General features: G+C 40.0%; 1 protein-coding gene across 1 annotated transcript; it reads right to left on the bottom strand.

Moving 5' to 3' along the window:
- Window positions 1–4,723: 4,723 nt before the first annotated feature.
- LOC311507004 (homeobox protein Dlx4a-like) lies at window positions 4,724–16,372 on the bottom strand. The gene is made up of 3 exons (XM_084571192.1): window positions 15,876–16,372; window positions 12,466–12,662; window positions 4,724–5,049 (listed from the first exon to the last, which is right to left on the bottom strand). The coding sequence occupies exons 1-3, from the start codon at window positions 16,210–16,212 to the stop codon at window positions 4,807–4,809; spliced, it is 777 nt and encodes a 258-aa protein (XP_084427318.1). The 5' UTR covers window positions 16,213–16,372; the 3' UTR covers window positions 4,724–4,806.
- Between the last annotated feature and the right edge of the window lie 1,103 nt (window positions 16,373–17,475).

Below are 17,475 nucleotides of genomic sequence, written 5' to 3' on the forward strand. Positions count from 1 at the left end.
TGCTCTCTCTCCCTCTCTCTGTTTTTCTTGACTTCCTATTTTGTGGCCCCTCCGGTGTACACCGCTGTGTTGGCATGTTCCCGCGCCCCCCGACGGGCTTCCATCACTTTATTAGGACGATATGACGTGTCTGAAGTGTTCTATAAACCTCGACAGTGTGAACTCCGCCAGAGGCAACAGGATGCTGCTTCCAGTCGCAGATATAATAAGTCGGGGCCTCCTGAAAATTCCAGCGTGTGGCCTTTTCCTTCTTAAAAAAACTGTTTGATCCTTGGAAGGAAAGAAAACACGGTCTGTTTTTTTAAAAAAGAAAAGAAAAAGAGAAAGAAATGACACGCCAATGCGCTTTCCCAGGAAAGGAGGTAATGTCATTTTTAATTTTTTTTTAAATTTTTTACTTCTCCACTCGGGTGATATCGTGGCAAAGTGTTCATGTTCCCCAACATGTGTTTCCCTTTGAAAGGACAGAAGTCAACTGTCTACACTAGCTTCAAGAGGAAGAGGAAGAAAGTTTCCAGTGAAAGGCTGTTAAAGAATAGGTGCATAGCGGTTAACTAACCGAATCGCTTTCCAGAAGGGAAGCCACTTCATGTCCTGGAAAAAAATGACTTCTTCATGTGATTATTCACCTAGTGCTACCTGAGGACGGGCGGCACAGTGGCGTAGCGGTTAGAACTGATTCCTCACAGCAGTAAGGTTCTGGGTTCTCTCTGGGTACTCCGGCTTCCTCCCACCGTCCAAAGATATGCTCGTTAGGTTAATTGGTGATTCTAAATTGGCCGTAGGTGTAAATGCAACCAGTCCAGGGTGTACCCCGCCTCTTCCCCAATGACAGCTGGGATAGGCTCCCCCCCCCCTTAACAGGACAAGTGATTACAGAAGATGAATGAATGAATGAAGATTTGAGGACCTGGCTGTATTTGGAGATCTGGGTCAAATTTAAGTCGAATGATCGTCACTGCTCTTGACCACCCTATCACTGTTAATGAGGTTGGCTTGACTGACCTTTCACGTTTAGGGAAATGCCAATCAAGCAAGTTCAGATTGCTTTTCGGGGAGTTTTTTGTTGCCATGGTATAGTTATTGATGCTATATAAACAAAACTGAACTGAAAATGAATTGAATAGATCCAAAACTGAACAACACAATATTTTGAGGTAGTCTTTTCTGTTAGGGTTAGGGGTTTCATTAGGGTTAGTCCCACAAATGTATCATCCAAATGTTAGGATTTAAGGATGATCAGAAAACTTGGCAGTGGGTTAGGGTTAGGGTTAGGACGTAGGTAGGGACGACAGCGAGCTCATGTGTTGCACCACCATGGTAGACATGGTGTTGAACATCTCCAAATCTCCGAGCGCTTCATCAATCATCGCCAGAACTTAGTGTCAGATCGTAAAAGTCGGCGGCGTCTGCAGTACCTCAAGCAGTCAGATGTGATGGCTGAATTAGTTTCAGTTGCGGAGGTAGTAGCTGTCATGGAAAATCACCACAATAGCAACACATTGCTATTACTCAATACTGTGGTTAGTAAGTGCACTGTCCTTAAAATTTTTTATCCACAGATAAAAAAAAAAATAAAGCAATTTGATCATCTTCAAAGATGCACGTACACATGTTAAATCTATACAAATTCTATCTGGCACGCCGAACGTCACCCTTCCACTGTTTCCTTTTTAAACTCAAGTCATTCGGCCAGAATTTTTATTTTTTCCTCTCGGTCCATCTGAGCACTCTAAATCTGGACTACTCAGTCACAGAATATAGTTTTTATCCAACAAAAAAAAACAGAAATGCAGCCACATATAGGAAGCATAAGCAGAATTATAAGACGTATGTATTGATGCAAATATAATATTCACTGAAAAGATCAATTTGTTGTGAAAGGATTAGCCCTCACTAATCCAGTTTGGTGCAATCCACAACTTCCTAGGCTTTTCCCTTTGGGGCCCGAGGCAGAAGGATATTCCCTTGACTGACAATTACAGATAATTACACCGTCGGAGTGAAAGCTTTATTTAACAAGCTGTGTCCTAAATTACCTATAATTGACGTGGTCATTTTATAAAATCATTGACGATGTTTGACGACTCTTTTTGCATTTCCAGATGTTTGCGGGGGCCAAAGACGTGACCCGCTTCTTCTGATTTACGACTTTAGAGAAAATGGCTTCAGGCCACTGAGACGCACAAAGACCTTACACTGAGGAGGAGCGTGTTATTTTAGCAATCCCTGGATTTGATATTAACAACACAAATTATGTCCACTGTTGGATGTTCAGTTAAATAAACAAAACCAAACAGGGCCGTGATGATCACTGGGGTTTGATTTATTTCAGAAAATAAAGTGCATTCTGGCCGATAGAATCTGCTAATATATTACTGGAAAAATATCAATGCAGGATTTTAAGAGGTTCTTGAGTAAATTCCTAAAATCCTCAAGATGTGGCAAGAATACATAAATTGTTGGGAATAAAATACTGAAACTGATGAAAAGATGAAAAGTTTTTCACAATCAAAAGTTTCACTGCTTAAATTATATGGAGCCTTATTGTATAATTTACCACAAAACACTCCAAAGCCATTAAAATCACTTTCTGAAAACAAAATTAGGCAATAACTTGAGTGAAGCGGGTGGGCATGCGAGGCTGTATTGTTGTAATTTGGCCAAGGATATTGGTTACAAAAATTATTTAAAAAATGTTTTCCACTAAATAACTTGGTGTAATTTATTTAAACATATAAGTACCTATCTTTCTGGAATTTTCTTTGTAGCTTGATCTTGGTTCATACTTTTGGAATAAAAACAAATCCTTTTGTGGTTGACTTTTTCTTAGACAGCACATCTGATGTTATTGATATGAAGTTTGACGCCGTGATGTTAGCTAATGTTTTTTGTGTATGGCAGTAATGATAGCTAATTGCTGCCATACTTAGGAACTGGTAACGTTTGCTAACACTACCTGTTAATGCCAGCCTTTGGCAGTAGTGTTAGCTATCATTAGCGGTTTAAAAGTCTCTAGCAGCAACGATAGCTAAAGTTTTTCCTCTATGGCAGAAGGGCATAATTTGTCAGTGTTAGCAGTTTGTAAGTCTCCGACACTAATGCTAATGTTACAGATTTGTATGTCTCTGGCTGTAATGTTAGCTAACGTTTTTCATGTCTGGCAGTAATATTAGTTAATGTTACCTGTTTATAAGACACTAATGTTAGCTAATGTTAGCTTAAGTCTCTGTCAGTGATATTGGTGAATGTTTTTTTCATGTCAGGCAGTAGGCCTAATGTTAGCTATGTTACCAATGGCTGTAATGTTAGGTGACGTTACCAGTTTTCATATCTGGCAGTTTTTTAGCTAATGTTAGCAGTTTACGAGTCTGACCATAATGTTAGCTAAAGCTTTTAATATCTGTCAGCAATTTTGGCAAACAGTACCCATTTATAAGTCTCTGGCAATAATGTTGGCTAATGCTTTTATATTGTGGCAGTAATATTAGCTAACGTTACCAGTTCATAAGTCTCTGGCAGTAATACAAGCTAGCGTTACAATTCTGGTAGTACTGTTAGCTAACGTTACCAGTCATTATTCGCATAATTAGGCACAATGAAGGATCAACCTCATACACTGTCAAAAAAGCACTGGAAGAAATACTTTTATATCAGGGTGTCTGTTTAGTTTGTTACCATTTCATAGCTTTTTTTTTTTAAAAAAAGGTCTATATCCTCCACAGAAACTGCACACAAGTCAGCATCACAAAAGCTTTCTCTTCTTCAGTTCTTTAATCTGATCCGTCTTTAAACATTAGAAAACCAGAGGGTTCACTGAATCGTTACAGTTAAAATACAATTATGAGGAAGCCCTGAAGAAACATTTTATTATTATTTTTTTTTACATGAGTATCTGCCTTCTTTTAACTGAACCACTGAAAATACCTCCTGAAATGTCCAGAATCAGAGATGCAGGGCTGGAAATAGCTTCGACTTGACTTTAAATCAATTTTATTAAAATTGTCTTGGCAGACAGAGCTGCTCTGGAGGCAGAAATAATAACTTGAGAGGCTTTTATTTTCGTTAATTACCTACATAAAAAAAAGATATTTTCAGAAACATTACTCCTCTTTCAATTAAAACTTCTATACTGTAAAGTTAAATTTTATTTTTTACCATTATCCTTTAATTGTGACTTGTGGCCGTGGTTAGTGTTGAAAAATATCAGAGATAACACAGATTCGGTAACGGAGCAGTGAAATAATAGACCTCAGAAAATATATATATATAAAAAAAACATATTTTATTTCTGTGGAAGTCAAGATATTGCAAAGCAGACGGGTTTAGCAGTGTCGCAAGGCTACAGACAAGGATGATGTATTAGAATTTGTAAGTTTAACTTACAACTATGCAAGACTGGCTAAACTCCATTTTCTTTAGCTCACTGCTACTAGTGAGTGCTATGACTTGTGCCAATGATCTCACTCCTCAGCTTTTGCTGATTTCTTATCAAAAAATGCACTGCTAAAATCTAAATGTGTGGTTGGTACTGTTGGTGCTAACTTTCAGTTGTGATGTCCTGATTCCTTAAATTCACTTTGTTTTTTAAATGTTTAATCTTGTTAATCTTAGTAGCTGTTTCAAGATATTATTCATCTTGAATCGGGTAGCTGCTACAACTACAATTTGTATCTGCCACTTGTTCTATTTTTGCCTCCAGAGTGGCTCAGACTCTAAATAACTTCCACGACACCATATTACTCCAGTCCCATTTGCTGGTATAAATCCACAATTTGTCCTGGAAGCGTTGCGTCTTCCTGTCTGTCACATCATCTGAGTTCTGGGCATGGAGTCCTGCTGATGTCCGGGGTACCAGTGTCCAAAATTGTTCATGTACCCTCCTGAGTGCACTGGTGCACCTTTGGCAGCCATGCCGATGTCCCACAGGGAGCATGGAGAGGAAGAGGACGGCGCTGGGGGGGCAAGGTGGTCTCCCTCAGGTCCACAGGGCCCATTCTTCATGATTTTCTTGTATTTGGATCGTTTGTTTTGGAACCATATTTTGACCTTGAGGATGGAGAAAGGGAAAGAGTTAGAACTCAACCTAAGAACTTTGTGATTTTACAATCAGTATTTCAAGTCTACGCCTTCAGGACACCTCTGTAAACTGACCTTTGCTTTGATATCGCTATGGTTATATACTGTATATGTATTTTTGGCATTTAAACCGCCAAAAACTAAAATTAAGACGTCAGTTTTAGTAAGCAACATTTTACTTTGTCTCTGGGAGTAATGTTATTAGCTCTAAATGGGGTTGCGTTTACTGCGTTCACACGAAAAGTCCATATGAATGGCACGTTCTTGTGGTAACTGTATGGAAATATGAGAAAATCTTCCGTAAGGTCCGAGATCATGAGTTGTGACGTTTATGGAAATGGCAGAGGTGGATGGTGAATTAATATATTGCAATTTAGTAGGAAATGATTAGAAGGAAATGTCTTTGCATATCCTACATTACGCTGGCTGGTTCTTAGCTTCCTAAACTGTTAGCTATGGCAGCTAACATTACAAATTCTTTAGTCGCTGGCAATAATGCTTGCCAATGTCACTGGTTGCTGAGTCTCTTGTAGCAATGGTAGCTCACACAGCTGGTTTAAAAGACTCTGGCTGTAATGTTAGCTAATGTTATTGGTTCTTAAATATCTGGCAGTAATGCAAGCCAGTAATACTAGCTAAACTCTTTGGCAGTAATTTTAACTAATGTTCTTAAATCTCTGGCAGTAATCTTAGCTGACATTGCTGCCACATGACAAGTGAAAACTGATGCACTGAATTCCTCTTACAAGAATCGATGAAGAAGGACTACAACTACAAAAACATATACGTGCCAGTATGGCTGGCATTTATAAGAAAGTAAGCTAATATTGACGTACCATTATCGAGAACCGACATGGACATGAAAATGTTACTTTCAATCAACAGTCATGTTCCTGAGCTATCACAGGCATCAGTGTAAGACCAAAATCAGCTGTCCTCTATTTAAATCCTCAACCAGATGCCAATTTAAGGCTTAGCTGCTCCACTCAAGCTAAACCTAAACAGTGAACGACTTAAAAGATTTATTACCAATCTAAATGAAGATAATGCATATTATAAACTAAAGCAGACAGAAACAATTCAATGCAGTAAAAGTAGCACAAGATCATACACAGTTGAGCTAAAAATATGAAGTCAATGGGTAAAATATTATATAATATTATAAAGTCTTGATTAACATTAAAAAATACTAATACTAATAATAATGTATTATATGGCATAGTACTACACTGATTCCTGCATTCCTGCATATGGTTAGTCCCCTATGGCTTATATATACAATTATTAAATTAAATTGTTAAATTGATAACTTGCAATAAATAGTTCAATGGGTCTTATGCTGATTCATGAAATTTTCAAGGCAGCATGCCCATGATAAGAATATTAAGTAAACAATATAGACTCAACATTATTCTAATGTGTCAAAATATTGAGCTGAATATCTCTTCAATCATTATTCCTGTGGTTAGAGATGATTTGGTCGGGTTGCTGTTGATATAATTGGCATGTTTTCTGTTTCCAGCATGCTTGCAAATTGAGCATCAAATTACAAGAATGTGCCTCACGGGCAACCTGTCAGCTTAGCGGGAACGGATGAATCACGAATAATTACACACAGTCCGAGAAGGATACTTTTGCCCAAAACAGGTTTTAACTGCGCCGTAAAGGAAAAAAACTAAATAAAAAATACGCCCATGGTTCTGGTGCTGCTTGGGGAAAATGGTTCTGGCTAGCAGCGGCGGAGGAGAAAAAAAATATATATATAAAAAGACAAAGAAAAAGAAGAGAAAACACTCTTGGCACTAAAATTGTTTGCTCCTCCATTCTTGAACGTCCTGGGAATTATTACCCTGAGAATTTATGGGTATTTATGAAGATGGTTGAAGTGGTTTTATGGAAGATATTTTATTTTATTTATATATGTGTAAAAAAAATCTAATTTAAGACTGCTTTAATTGACTCGGAATATGTGGAAAAAATTATCCGGATAATTAAAAGCGCAGCCCAACTTTCACACCCAGCTTTTGAGCTTTTAACAGCCGTGGAGAACAAAAAAATAAAAAAAAAAATAAAAAAATAAAAAAAACCTGACATTTAATTTGATCTCTATTGTTCCAGTGTATCTTCTGACGTCAATCACGGCCTGTTAGAAGTTAGCATGGAGAGCGGTGAATACATAAAATGAAACTATCACGCTGTAAAAATATGCAGCGCCATTATAATCACAGCCCATAATGCCGTTATTGAGAAATGAACTTGTAATTGCACTTTGAACTTCATCTTTAAAATTCTTCCATCTTTGTTATAATACATGCGAACGCAATAAAAGTTATGGGCACCAGACTGTAGTGCAGGCAGTATAATAAATACCTGGAGCGGGATACGACTGCGGGTGAAAACTTAAAGTGGGTATGCGCCGCTTAGCTTATGCGACCAAGAGTCAATCAACAGCACGTTAAGTTAATGCAGCCTCAGTGAGAGAATTTCTGCTGTAATTATTGGTTTCATATTCCAGCAGCAACATGGAGCTGACAGCTTCCCTGAAAGCGTGGCTAATGGCACTGACATTAAGGGAGGAGGGTGGCTGAGAGGCAGGCCAGGTGCCACTGAGTGCATGTTGGGAACATTCGTATATATATTAAACTAAAAACCTCTGCACGTTCTTTAATCTTGGATACGTCAGCGGCGTCCCCTAAAATCCTCCATTTGGATACTATACAGGCAGCTTTTTCGCTTAGTGTGTGTGCGGTGGCCTTTTCTTTTTTGAGGAAAAACACTAGGACCGTGCTACGTGCCATTTCTCAGCTGCGTCTGGGAACATTAGCAATTTCGATGGAAAGTGGTCAGCGGTTGGCCGGGAGCCTAATGGCATGTAGGCGGGATGGAGATGGTGGTGTATGATCGCTATCTCCAACTCAGTGTGTGTGTTTGTGTTTCCATCTGTGTATGAAAATGCACACATGAGCTACATATGTTTGACGAGTGTGTGTGCGCGTCTGGGCTAAAGCACGCCCACATAATGCACAGAAGAACACAGGGCTAATTACAGCTGACTGCGTGCTTTAATACGAGCCGCTCTGTGTCTCTGTTTATTAACCGTGTCACCACCGGAAGAGAGAAAACCCAAGAATAGCCAAAGAATATACAAATAAATGTAGCTTTAGACAATATTTTAAATATAATGTACGGTTTTCCCCGCCTAAAGTACCGCTTAAAAGTATTTGCAGAATTAACCCTGACTAACCCTAACCCCATTTCTGCATAAAAATTCGTCAACAGAGTAGACAAAGACAACCCAATCAAACAAACTTAACAGAAATATTGTACTTCTGTGAGTTGCAAAAGTGTGTTAACCTTTTTTTTCAGTGTCTGGTGTGACCCCTTTGTGCAGAATTAAAAGCGACTAAACGTTTCAGCCGCCAACAGCGGCTTGGAGGAAGTTTAGCCCATTCCTCGGTATAGAACCCCTTCGGATTTATTTATTTTTTTTTTAAATAAAATGGGCAGTTAACGACACCCTCTGTCTCATTACATTGATTGGAAACACTTTTGAACAGATGGAGTGTAATTTGGCCTTGAAATTAGCTCGTAATCATAGAGGTTGCGCTTACTTTCGCACTTCACTGATATGTAATATTGGCGCATTTTCCCAAATAAACAAATATGAAAGTCAAATATTTCTGTTTCATCAGTTTGATTGGGTTAAATTTGCCTACTTTCAGGACTTGTGTGAACATCCATTGATGTTTTGAGTTATTTTTATGCAGAAATGTGGAAAAAGTATTATATGCAATAATTCATGCAGCCCTAATGCAATTAATCTGAACTGAGCAACTGTTTTAAACTAAATCCTAGATATGATTTTTTTTTTTTTTTTTTTAACATTCACCGTTTAAAAAGCCTAAAATGATAAATCTTCATGGTGACTATCAGACGATGAAAGGGTAATTACAGTGAGCCTCATTTGGCCGAAAAGGGCAACAAACAGCGGCGGTCAAATAAATAGGCGGAAAACAATTGTTGCATCTGAAAGAAACAATTAACTGAGCTAGTAAAATATCTGCTCAGACTGTGAGTTTTAAGACATCAGGACATCAGGTCACGTGGAAACACACTAGAGTAAATAGACTTTTCCCTCCTCCCAAAAACGTTTTCAAAGTAAAAAGGAAACTTCCTGGTTCAACTTCTACGGCAGTTGTCGTATTTAAACACTTATTTTCTGGGGATTGTTAGAGTTACGTTGCGGGTGAACTTTGTGACACGTCATTATAGAAAGTTGCTCAAAACGTTCCTTGTCAGATCCTAGAAATTACTTGTAAGTGCATTCTTATCACAATACCTACAACCAGGCAGATAAGAAAACGATAATAAGCCTTGTATTCTAATAAACTGTAGTTTACTTGTAAAGTTCACTATGGTTAATGTAAAACTAGGCCACAAAAGAAATAGTTTGATATTTTCTTTCTTGCCCAGGGTTCGATGACGGGACTGACACCACTACCATATTTCTACATCCGTTACCGTTAATGGAAATTAGCTGCACCGGTTTCTGGTTGGCTACACAACAAGCAAGTTTCCTATTTAAACCTCAAACTTCCCACAGGTCCCCTAGAACTGAAGAAGCTACTCGGATGAGTGGTGAAACGTCTTCTCAAAAAGTCCAGTTGCAAACGCTTTTTTGGACGTACCGTGACCTGGATGACTGAGAACCTTCACAAACACATGTTTCTGCACTAAATACAAGGCTAAAACTGGTTAGCTTAGGCTAGAATAAAGCCAGGAATGGCAGGGGGACGGATATCTTGGTTCTGCCTGAAGGTGAAAGCACCTCCAAAGCTCATTTTCTAAAATGTTGTATCTGGTTCGATTAATCTGAACGAATGCAAAGGTGCAAAAGCAAAAAAGGTGGAAGAGAAGTCACTTCCTGAAGTCTGCACCAGTTGCTTGGTAACCTAATCAAGAGATGCCAACGAGGCTGCTTCCAAAATCACCCTCTCATTAACAGACATTCACTAGTTTACCCGGTGAGGAGCCGTAACTTGCCATCTCGGACACTTAGCGTCGCCAGCTTGCACACCAATTCCCTTGTCATCAGCTAAACTGGAGGCACGTTGCATCATGGGATTGCTAGCTAAACTACAGACTCTACACTCTTCATTTCCTTGTGGAATTTCTGAGTGCACAATGTTGTAGATTCATTTATAAATTAAACATTTTGACGCTCAAAACATCCCAATGAAATGGCAGCAAGTCATTTCGGACACAGCCCGAGAAATCGCAAGTTGCAGAACTGTCGGAAGAAGATTGAACTTGCTATCTGATGCTAGAGAAAGATCTGTCTAGTAGCATTTCATATTGTTTACAAAAAAGGGAAACGAAGCAGTAAGCCCCCAAAAATCTGACATCCACATTCTTTATCCCAAGCCCACAAAAGCGAACCTCTGATCCATAAACTTCCGTAAAACATACTCTAACTGGAACCCTCGTATCAGTCAAACTCCGGCATCCTGTAAAAGCTCCGACGCAATCACTCGAGGCCCGCTTTCTCTGATCCAAAATACCTCAAAGAATACAAACAAACAACTGCTTCCTCAGCGAGCATGCATGCGAGTAGAACTAGAAGCAGACCGCAATCCCCAAACCGCTTCGCCGCCACAAAAGACGAAGGTAAATGAACGGATCATCTCTTACTCCCAGTGTAAACATAGCTGCAGCGGTTAATTCGTGTAGGATTAGGGCAGTTCAGCTGATGATTGCACACACACACATATAGACAGTATGCATGCATCATCTTTCAAGTGAGGTACTCCTCAACAGTCCTATATAATGTTCCCCCGGTGGGACACCTGCTCACAACTCGAAGCTTTATTTCTGCCTTCTGCATAAGGTAGCTCAGAAGCCCAGTGTCCAGTATTATCATTTCCTGCTGTTGCCTCAAGACTATAATCACAGCCAGGACGATAAAAGACACAAATAACCAATTTGTCTACAGTCTACAACTAAAATATTTAAGTGTTAGAGGGGAAAAAGCTTCCTGTTTTCTGACCTGGTGCAAAAATCAAAAGCAAAAATCAGTTTACGATACTTTCGTGTGCCAATGAAACTGATGTGTAGTCATTCGTATTAGGCCTAAAAATTAGTCTTTGAACTACAAAACAGCTGCTGTAGCTGGTACGGTAGCCACAGATATGCCTCAGGTGACATCCGCGAGCGGTCGAGAACATTTTGTAGATTCAAAAGCCGTGGAGTCAAGTCACGGAACAAGCGTACAGCAAGACCTTTTTGATTTGTTTTGGAAGGTCCACCATCCCACTGACGTGTCACCCCGCTGACATTCATCCTGATACTGAAAAACTTTTTATAATGATGCAGTCTGTGTAGTTTCCTGCTCGTTGGTCATCCTGTTACACCATACGATATTTTAATACCCTCCAACCGATCATGTTTTCATCTATTACGTCAAGAAGCTCTGCAACTAAATCGAGTCTTAGACGAATCAACCCTTAATCTCTGCGGTATTCGTAGCCAATGCCCGATGGCAATGTTCTTTTTTTAACCGTCTTAACAGAAGTTAAAACACTCTTGAAACCAACTGCCATTCACAGGACTCGAAAAGGACAAATTAAGCCATTTGCAAAAAGTTAGGACATAGTTTTAAGAATGACAGTACAATTTCTCCTTGCTATGGAGGACTGTTAACAGAGTATGAGGGTTTAGAGAAGCTAGAACGACAAATATTCAAGCATTCATCAGGTGGATATAAGCTGAATCACAACCGTTTAACATCAACATATATTAAATTGCAAATTAAAAAATGTAGAATGACTCGAGGCTGCAAAAACACCATCCGGGGTCGGATCACGTGACAGACTAAACTGCTGCAATTAAGCTTTTGTTGAGCCTTTGACTGCACACATCTGTGTGTGTGTGTGTGTGTGTGTGTACACTTCGGAGACAAAAGAAAGCAGACAAATAAAAATTGCAGAGTGGAAACGATGAGCAGTGGGAAAGCAAGTCTTAACCTCGGCCGAAGACACAAAGGCTCCATCGAGGCCTTCCCTCTGATTTACGTAGTCTCCGTAGCGTACGCCTCATCGTGCCTTTTTCTACGATTTCATGACACAACCCACGACTATGCCACACACAGCTTTTATCACTGTAAACTTAGTTTCTAATTACGCGCAGTGACACCTGTCAGCAAGAATGTAGCGGTGCCCGTTTGGTATTCAACCGTGAACAATGGAAACAATCAGAGGTGTGGGAGTTTGAGTGAAGTGATGAGCTCACACCCTCTCAACTAGAGAAAATCATATGTAATTACTTCTTGATCTTCAACAGTATAATGATTTTCTCAAATATTATATGTGACTTGATCCTCCGCGTTACCTGGGTCTGAGTGAGGCCCAGCTTGGCCGCCAGGTCGGCCCTCTCGGGCAGAGCGAGGTACTGGGTTTGCTGGAAGCGCTGGTTGAGCGCCTGGAGCTGGAGGCTGGAGTAGATGGTCCGAGGCTTCCGGATCTTCTTCCCCTTCCCGTTCAGCCGCACCTCCCCGTTCTCTATCACCGCCGTGGGCTTCTCGTGCTCTACGTGGTGAGTAAGCAGAGGAATTCCCTTTGAGTGTCAGGAATTTTTTTTTTTCCAGTCAGGAAAGACGCTGGGCGTTTTGAGGAACAGTTTTATACCAGAAAATAAATCAGAGAGCATTATTTTATTAAGAATATACCAATGTAATAAGTAAGAAAGTGAGGTCTTATTTAGTTTTAAATGCTCAAGCCATTAGAGCGTATACTTGATATAGACACTTTTATCACATATGTAATAAAAATTAACAAATATATATTGTTAAAATATTTTTTAAGATTTTCGGGGGATGGGTGCAGGGGTGGTCGGTCCAGTTCTCTGAACATCTAACATTTTACCCCAACTTAATTTACATCCTTCATTTTGTCCAATATTTGTGCACTGTAAAAAAAAATTACTAGTCACCGTCAAAAATTTTTACCAAATTTTACAAAATAGAAAATTATGGTTAATTAAAAGATTGTGATATAAACACATTTAGGTTTGTAATATTGCATTGTTAGAGATGATTATAGAAGTATGCAATTTGATTAATTTGTCAAAAAGAAAATTATCCAACATAGGTCAACGTAGCACCGAACTAAGAATGAATAAAGTTTACCCGCTACGATGGGTAGAAACCCCCCTGCCTCGACACAAGTGGTGTTACGTTGTTTGTTATGTTAGCCGGATGACTTTTAACACACTGATTTACTGTGATAAGAACATGCGGTTGATTTAAAGCCACTCTGTTGTGGTAATTATGACCGGGTGCTGAGAGATATGAATAACAGTGATTTCAGGTGAAAAGACAAATCCACTTCGTCCAAGCCAGTTTAGTTTACACTAATTCAGCCATACGCAGCTCAGACAAGAGGGTTTCTCCTCTCCTTCTTTCTTTCTCTCTTTCTTTCTTTTTCTCCCTTCCTTTCAAGAAAGCTATACTGTGTATACGTTCAACCACAATGATCTTTGTTATGACATGAGCTCTCAGCCTGCAATGGCAGGAGAGAACAGCTGTGGAAGAGCCAAGGCCCCACAAGACGTTCAGATCCTGCAACTGAGCCGCTGCTCCTCGGCTGCAGAAATCTCGGAGAGAGAGGAAAAAACAAGGGGCTGCTCGGAAAAGATTTGACAAAGGAAGGTTTAAGTTTCCAACTTGCACCATAGGGTTTTGCTGATATTAGACCTCACTGCTCCGTTTAATAACAACGAGAATCGGTGTAGGTCCACTGAGGTGGTGCAACGAAAGCTTTGCGTGAACAAAATATTTTGTTCCCTAAAAAGTTAGACAAAGAGTTGTGCCACACGATAATCTACAAACTGATGCTATCCATGTGTCAGAGGTCAATTAGATCCCAATCAAACTGTTAGAAAACTCCAACAACACAAATCCAAGTCGATTGGTTTGGGAATTGGGAGCGGATAAATTAAAAAAATCAGAGTCAGAGTCGATCTCAGAGGCTGAGCAGATAAAAATCTGCGCGTCACAGCTGATCATTTTCTGTGCCACGCGTTCAGAAATCACATTTGTGAATTTGGAAAGCGTTAACGGCCGTGTAGAGTGGCGTCCAGTGTGAGCTGATGCCCATCTGTTCAACCTTTATATGCAGAGGCATTACTTTATTTATGCAGAGAGCAATGGAAGAGAAAAAAATAAATCTTTGTCTGCTAAACGTGACGCGGGATTTAATGGATTCAAATTTAGAAAGGACTGCAATAAAATCCCTTTGCATGCATGCAAATGTTCAAAACACACTTTTTTGTTTTTTACACTTTTCTGCAGAAGCTGAGTCCATAAATCGTAGATTTTGTAATTTAGTTTTTTTCATTTTTCCTCTATCTTGCGTTTCTGCCAGTTTTAAATTTGGGGAAATTCTCAAATTAAGAACTTGAGCTGAAAATAAAAGGACACCAAGTGCGTTGGGTGAAGGTATTTTTGAACAAGTTTTAAAACAAGGACAAAAATAAATGTATAATTAATAAAAAATTGACCAAAATGCACCCAAACTATAGATATATGCGCCTAAGGCCTGCAGCGTCACAGATACACTAAGATTAAAGTTTTTTAAAAAAGAATAATTAAAAAATAGAGAAGAAAAGAGAAAGAAAACTGATAGTTCTGAAAGAAAAACAAAGACATTTTTGCCTGGATTCAAGTATTTCTTTCACTTTGAACAAACAGCTGCGTTATTAGCAGTAACAGGATTAAACTCCACATCTCTGCATCTGTTAACAATTAATTTTACATATATAATGACAAACAGACACTATTTGCCCGAGCAATGAGTGGATCATACAGGTTTAATATCTTTTATTTTCTAAAAGCTGGTGATAAAATCTCAGATTGATTTACATTTTAAATTGCTCCACACAGTCTGCAACATTAAATTATAAGTCAGTTCTTCAAATAAAATAATTGTGACATTGATTTTATCAGTATTTTCTACTGATTTTTTAAGGATGTTTTATTTTGAAAGGACGCTTTAATCCACTAAACAACTGGAAATATATTTAAATGTATTTTTCTGCAGGTTTTCTTTCCATCCAAAGCTTTGGTGAATCTTGCGGCAGAGGCAGGAGACGTCAGATTGCAACCACAGGCCCTGCAGAGAGGGAAACGCTGTGGCTGTTATTTGGGAGATCATGATGATGATGATGGCGGTGATGATGAGGATGAGGGTTTTTCTTTTTCTTTTTTTTTTTTTTTTTGGAGGGAAGCTGAATGTCCCGCGGGCCGCTGCGGGACACCACAGCGCCGGTGTTGACCGCTTCTTGTGGAGAGTGTACACGGCCTCTGCAGGCCTTAAAACTCATCTCCCGTCCAACCCCAAAGTACACTAAACACGACGCTGTGGCCGAGCTGTGTGTGGATCCAATTATTGTGCGCCGCTGTGGCTCATTTTCCTGTTTTTTTCCTTCCTCTCTCCAGACTATTGGAATTTTAATGGTCTGATTTTTACCCCCACTAGTTATTAGTTTTGTGCGTATTGGCGCACTCAGTGTCTGAAGCAATGCTTGTGTTTTTATTATTATTAATATTATTATTACTAGAGCCTTAATTTAACCCAGAAAGATCTCACTGAGATTAAACATATGTTTAAAAAAGATTCAAAGAATTATTAATGCAACATATATTTATTGTTCTTTATTTAAAAACCTTCAGCATAATGTTCTGATTTCTTTTTTTATTGAAGGCCAAACATAATTTGCGTAAAACCTGTGCTTAAACCTACCCGCATCCTCCAGTCTGGTGTGTCCAAGCGCGCCGCCGTGACCCCCGTGCTGGTAGGGCAGGTAAGCCCCCGGGTGGTGCGCGCTCACAGAGCTGTGGTAGGGCGGGTATCCCAACGGGCGTCCGTACGAGGATGCGCCGGAGGAGAAGGGCACGTCGTGCTGCGAGGCCCCCACGGCGTGCAAGCCGTGGACCGGGTAATGGTTGTGGGACAAGCCCGAGGGAGGCTGCTGGTGTCCGGGGTGCCCCGGGTAACTGTGGCCGGCGAACTCCAAAAACGCCGATTTGGACGGATCAGTCGGGACCAAAGTGTCCGATATAGAGCTCATAGTCATCATTGGGGAAAGGGGCAGTGGTGTGGTGGGAAAAAAAAAACGAAGGGTCAGCTATGACCTCCAGGAGGGGGTCATCATAAAGCAACCCACCATCAAAACAAAAAAGAAAAAGGAAAGAAAAGAAAAAAAGTCAGAAGACTTTCAGAGAAGCGTTTCACTTTCCATAAACCTGCATCAGCTTTTAAAAACCGAAGGAAATGGCGGGTTTAGGTGGGTTTGTCCTCCGCTACATCCCAGCTGAAGGCTCCACAAACGTCAGCGTTCAAAACCATTGAGTCCAAGAGGGACAGAAAAGACGCATGACAGAAAAACAAAACCCAAAACAAGACGTAAGTCAGCTAAAAAAATAAAACTCCAAATATTAAAAATAAGATCCTTCCAATAACGCGTTTTCCTTCCTTCTTGTCTATCCAAAACGTTTGTTTTTCCCCCCCCCCGTGTTGTGAAGAGACTCCCGTCAGCAGAGAGGACCGGAGTGTGTTCCTCCCCTCCAGTGCGCGCTGTGCGTCTGCACGGACCCCCTCTCTCTGGCTGCGCTTGGCACACGCGGCGCGCTCATTGGCTGCAGCGCCTCGCCGTGTCACACAAATCACAACCGGCACCGGCGACCGACCCGCGCTCCTCGGGCTTTGGCTGAGACCAGGCCTTAATAATACAAAGAAGAAGAAGAAGAAGAAGAAGAAGAAGAAGAAGAAGAAGAAGAAGAGGCTTAAGTGAAGAGCAATTTTTACAGATTAAAATATTTATTGGACTAAAACGTATGTGGGGAACGATTGACTAAATACACTTTAAGACCCCAGTTTCTTAATGCTTAGTGGCTGGATAGATAGCTCTATAACTAAACAAACATTAAGAAGCCTAAAGCATATATGGCTTATAAAATATCATTTGGTTTATTTGTTACTGTAATAATTTACAAGACATTATTGTTGACTCTTTAGGCGACAAATACCATGTTCCGCTGTTTAACTCAGTCTATCCGACACTTGCAAACATTACTCAAGAATTAAATACGCCCACTGAACTACAAGATGTCTTCTCTTTTCACGTAAAATTAAATTTTATCAGAAATATACATGGCATATAAGTCATTTAATGGCGCAGACAGCAGGCTCACTGTGCGCAACGCCTCTTCCAAAATAAAACCCTTCCTCGTTTGCCAAACGCAAACTAAGGCGGATCAGACACAATTATCTCCATAAGCTGCTGTTGAAAACTCCCAGGCGTTACTGGCCATCATCTTCTATCAAACAGACGCTTATAACT

Source organism: Chelon labrosus (genome assembly GCF_963514085.1).
Source record: "Chelon labrosus genome assembly, chromosome: 21".
Taxonomy (NCBI): domain Eukaryota; kingdom Metazoa; phylum Chordata; class Actinopteri; order Mugiliformes; family Mugilidae; genus Chelon; species Chelon labrosus.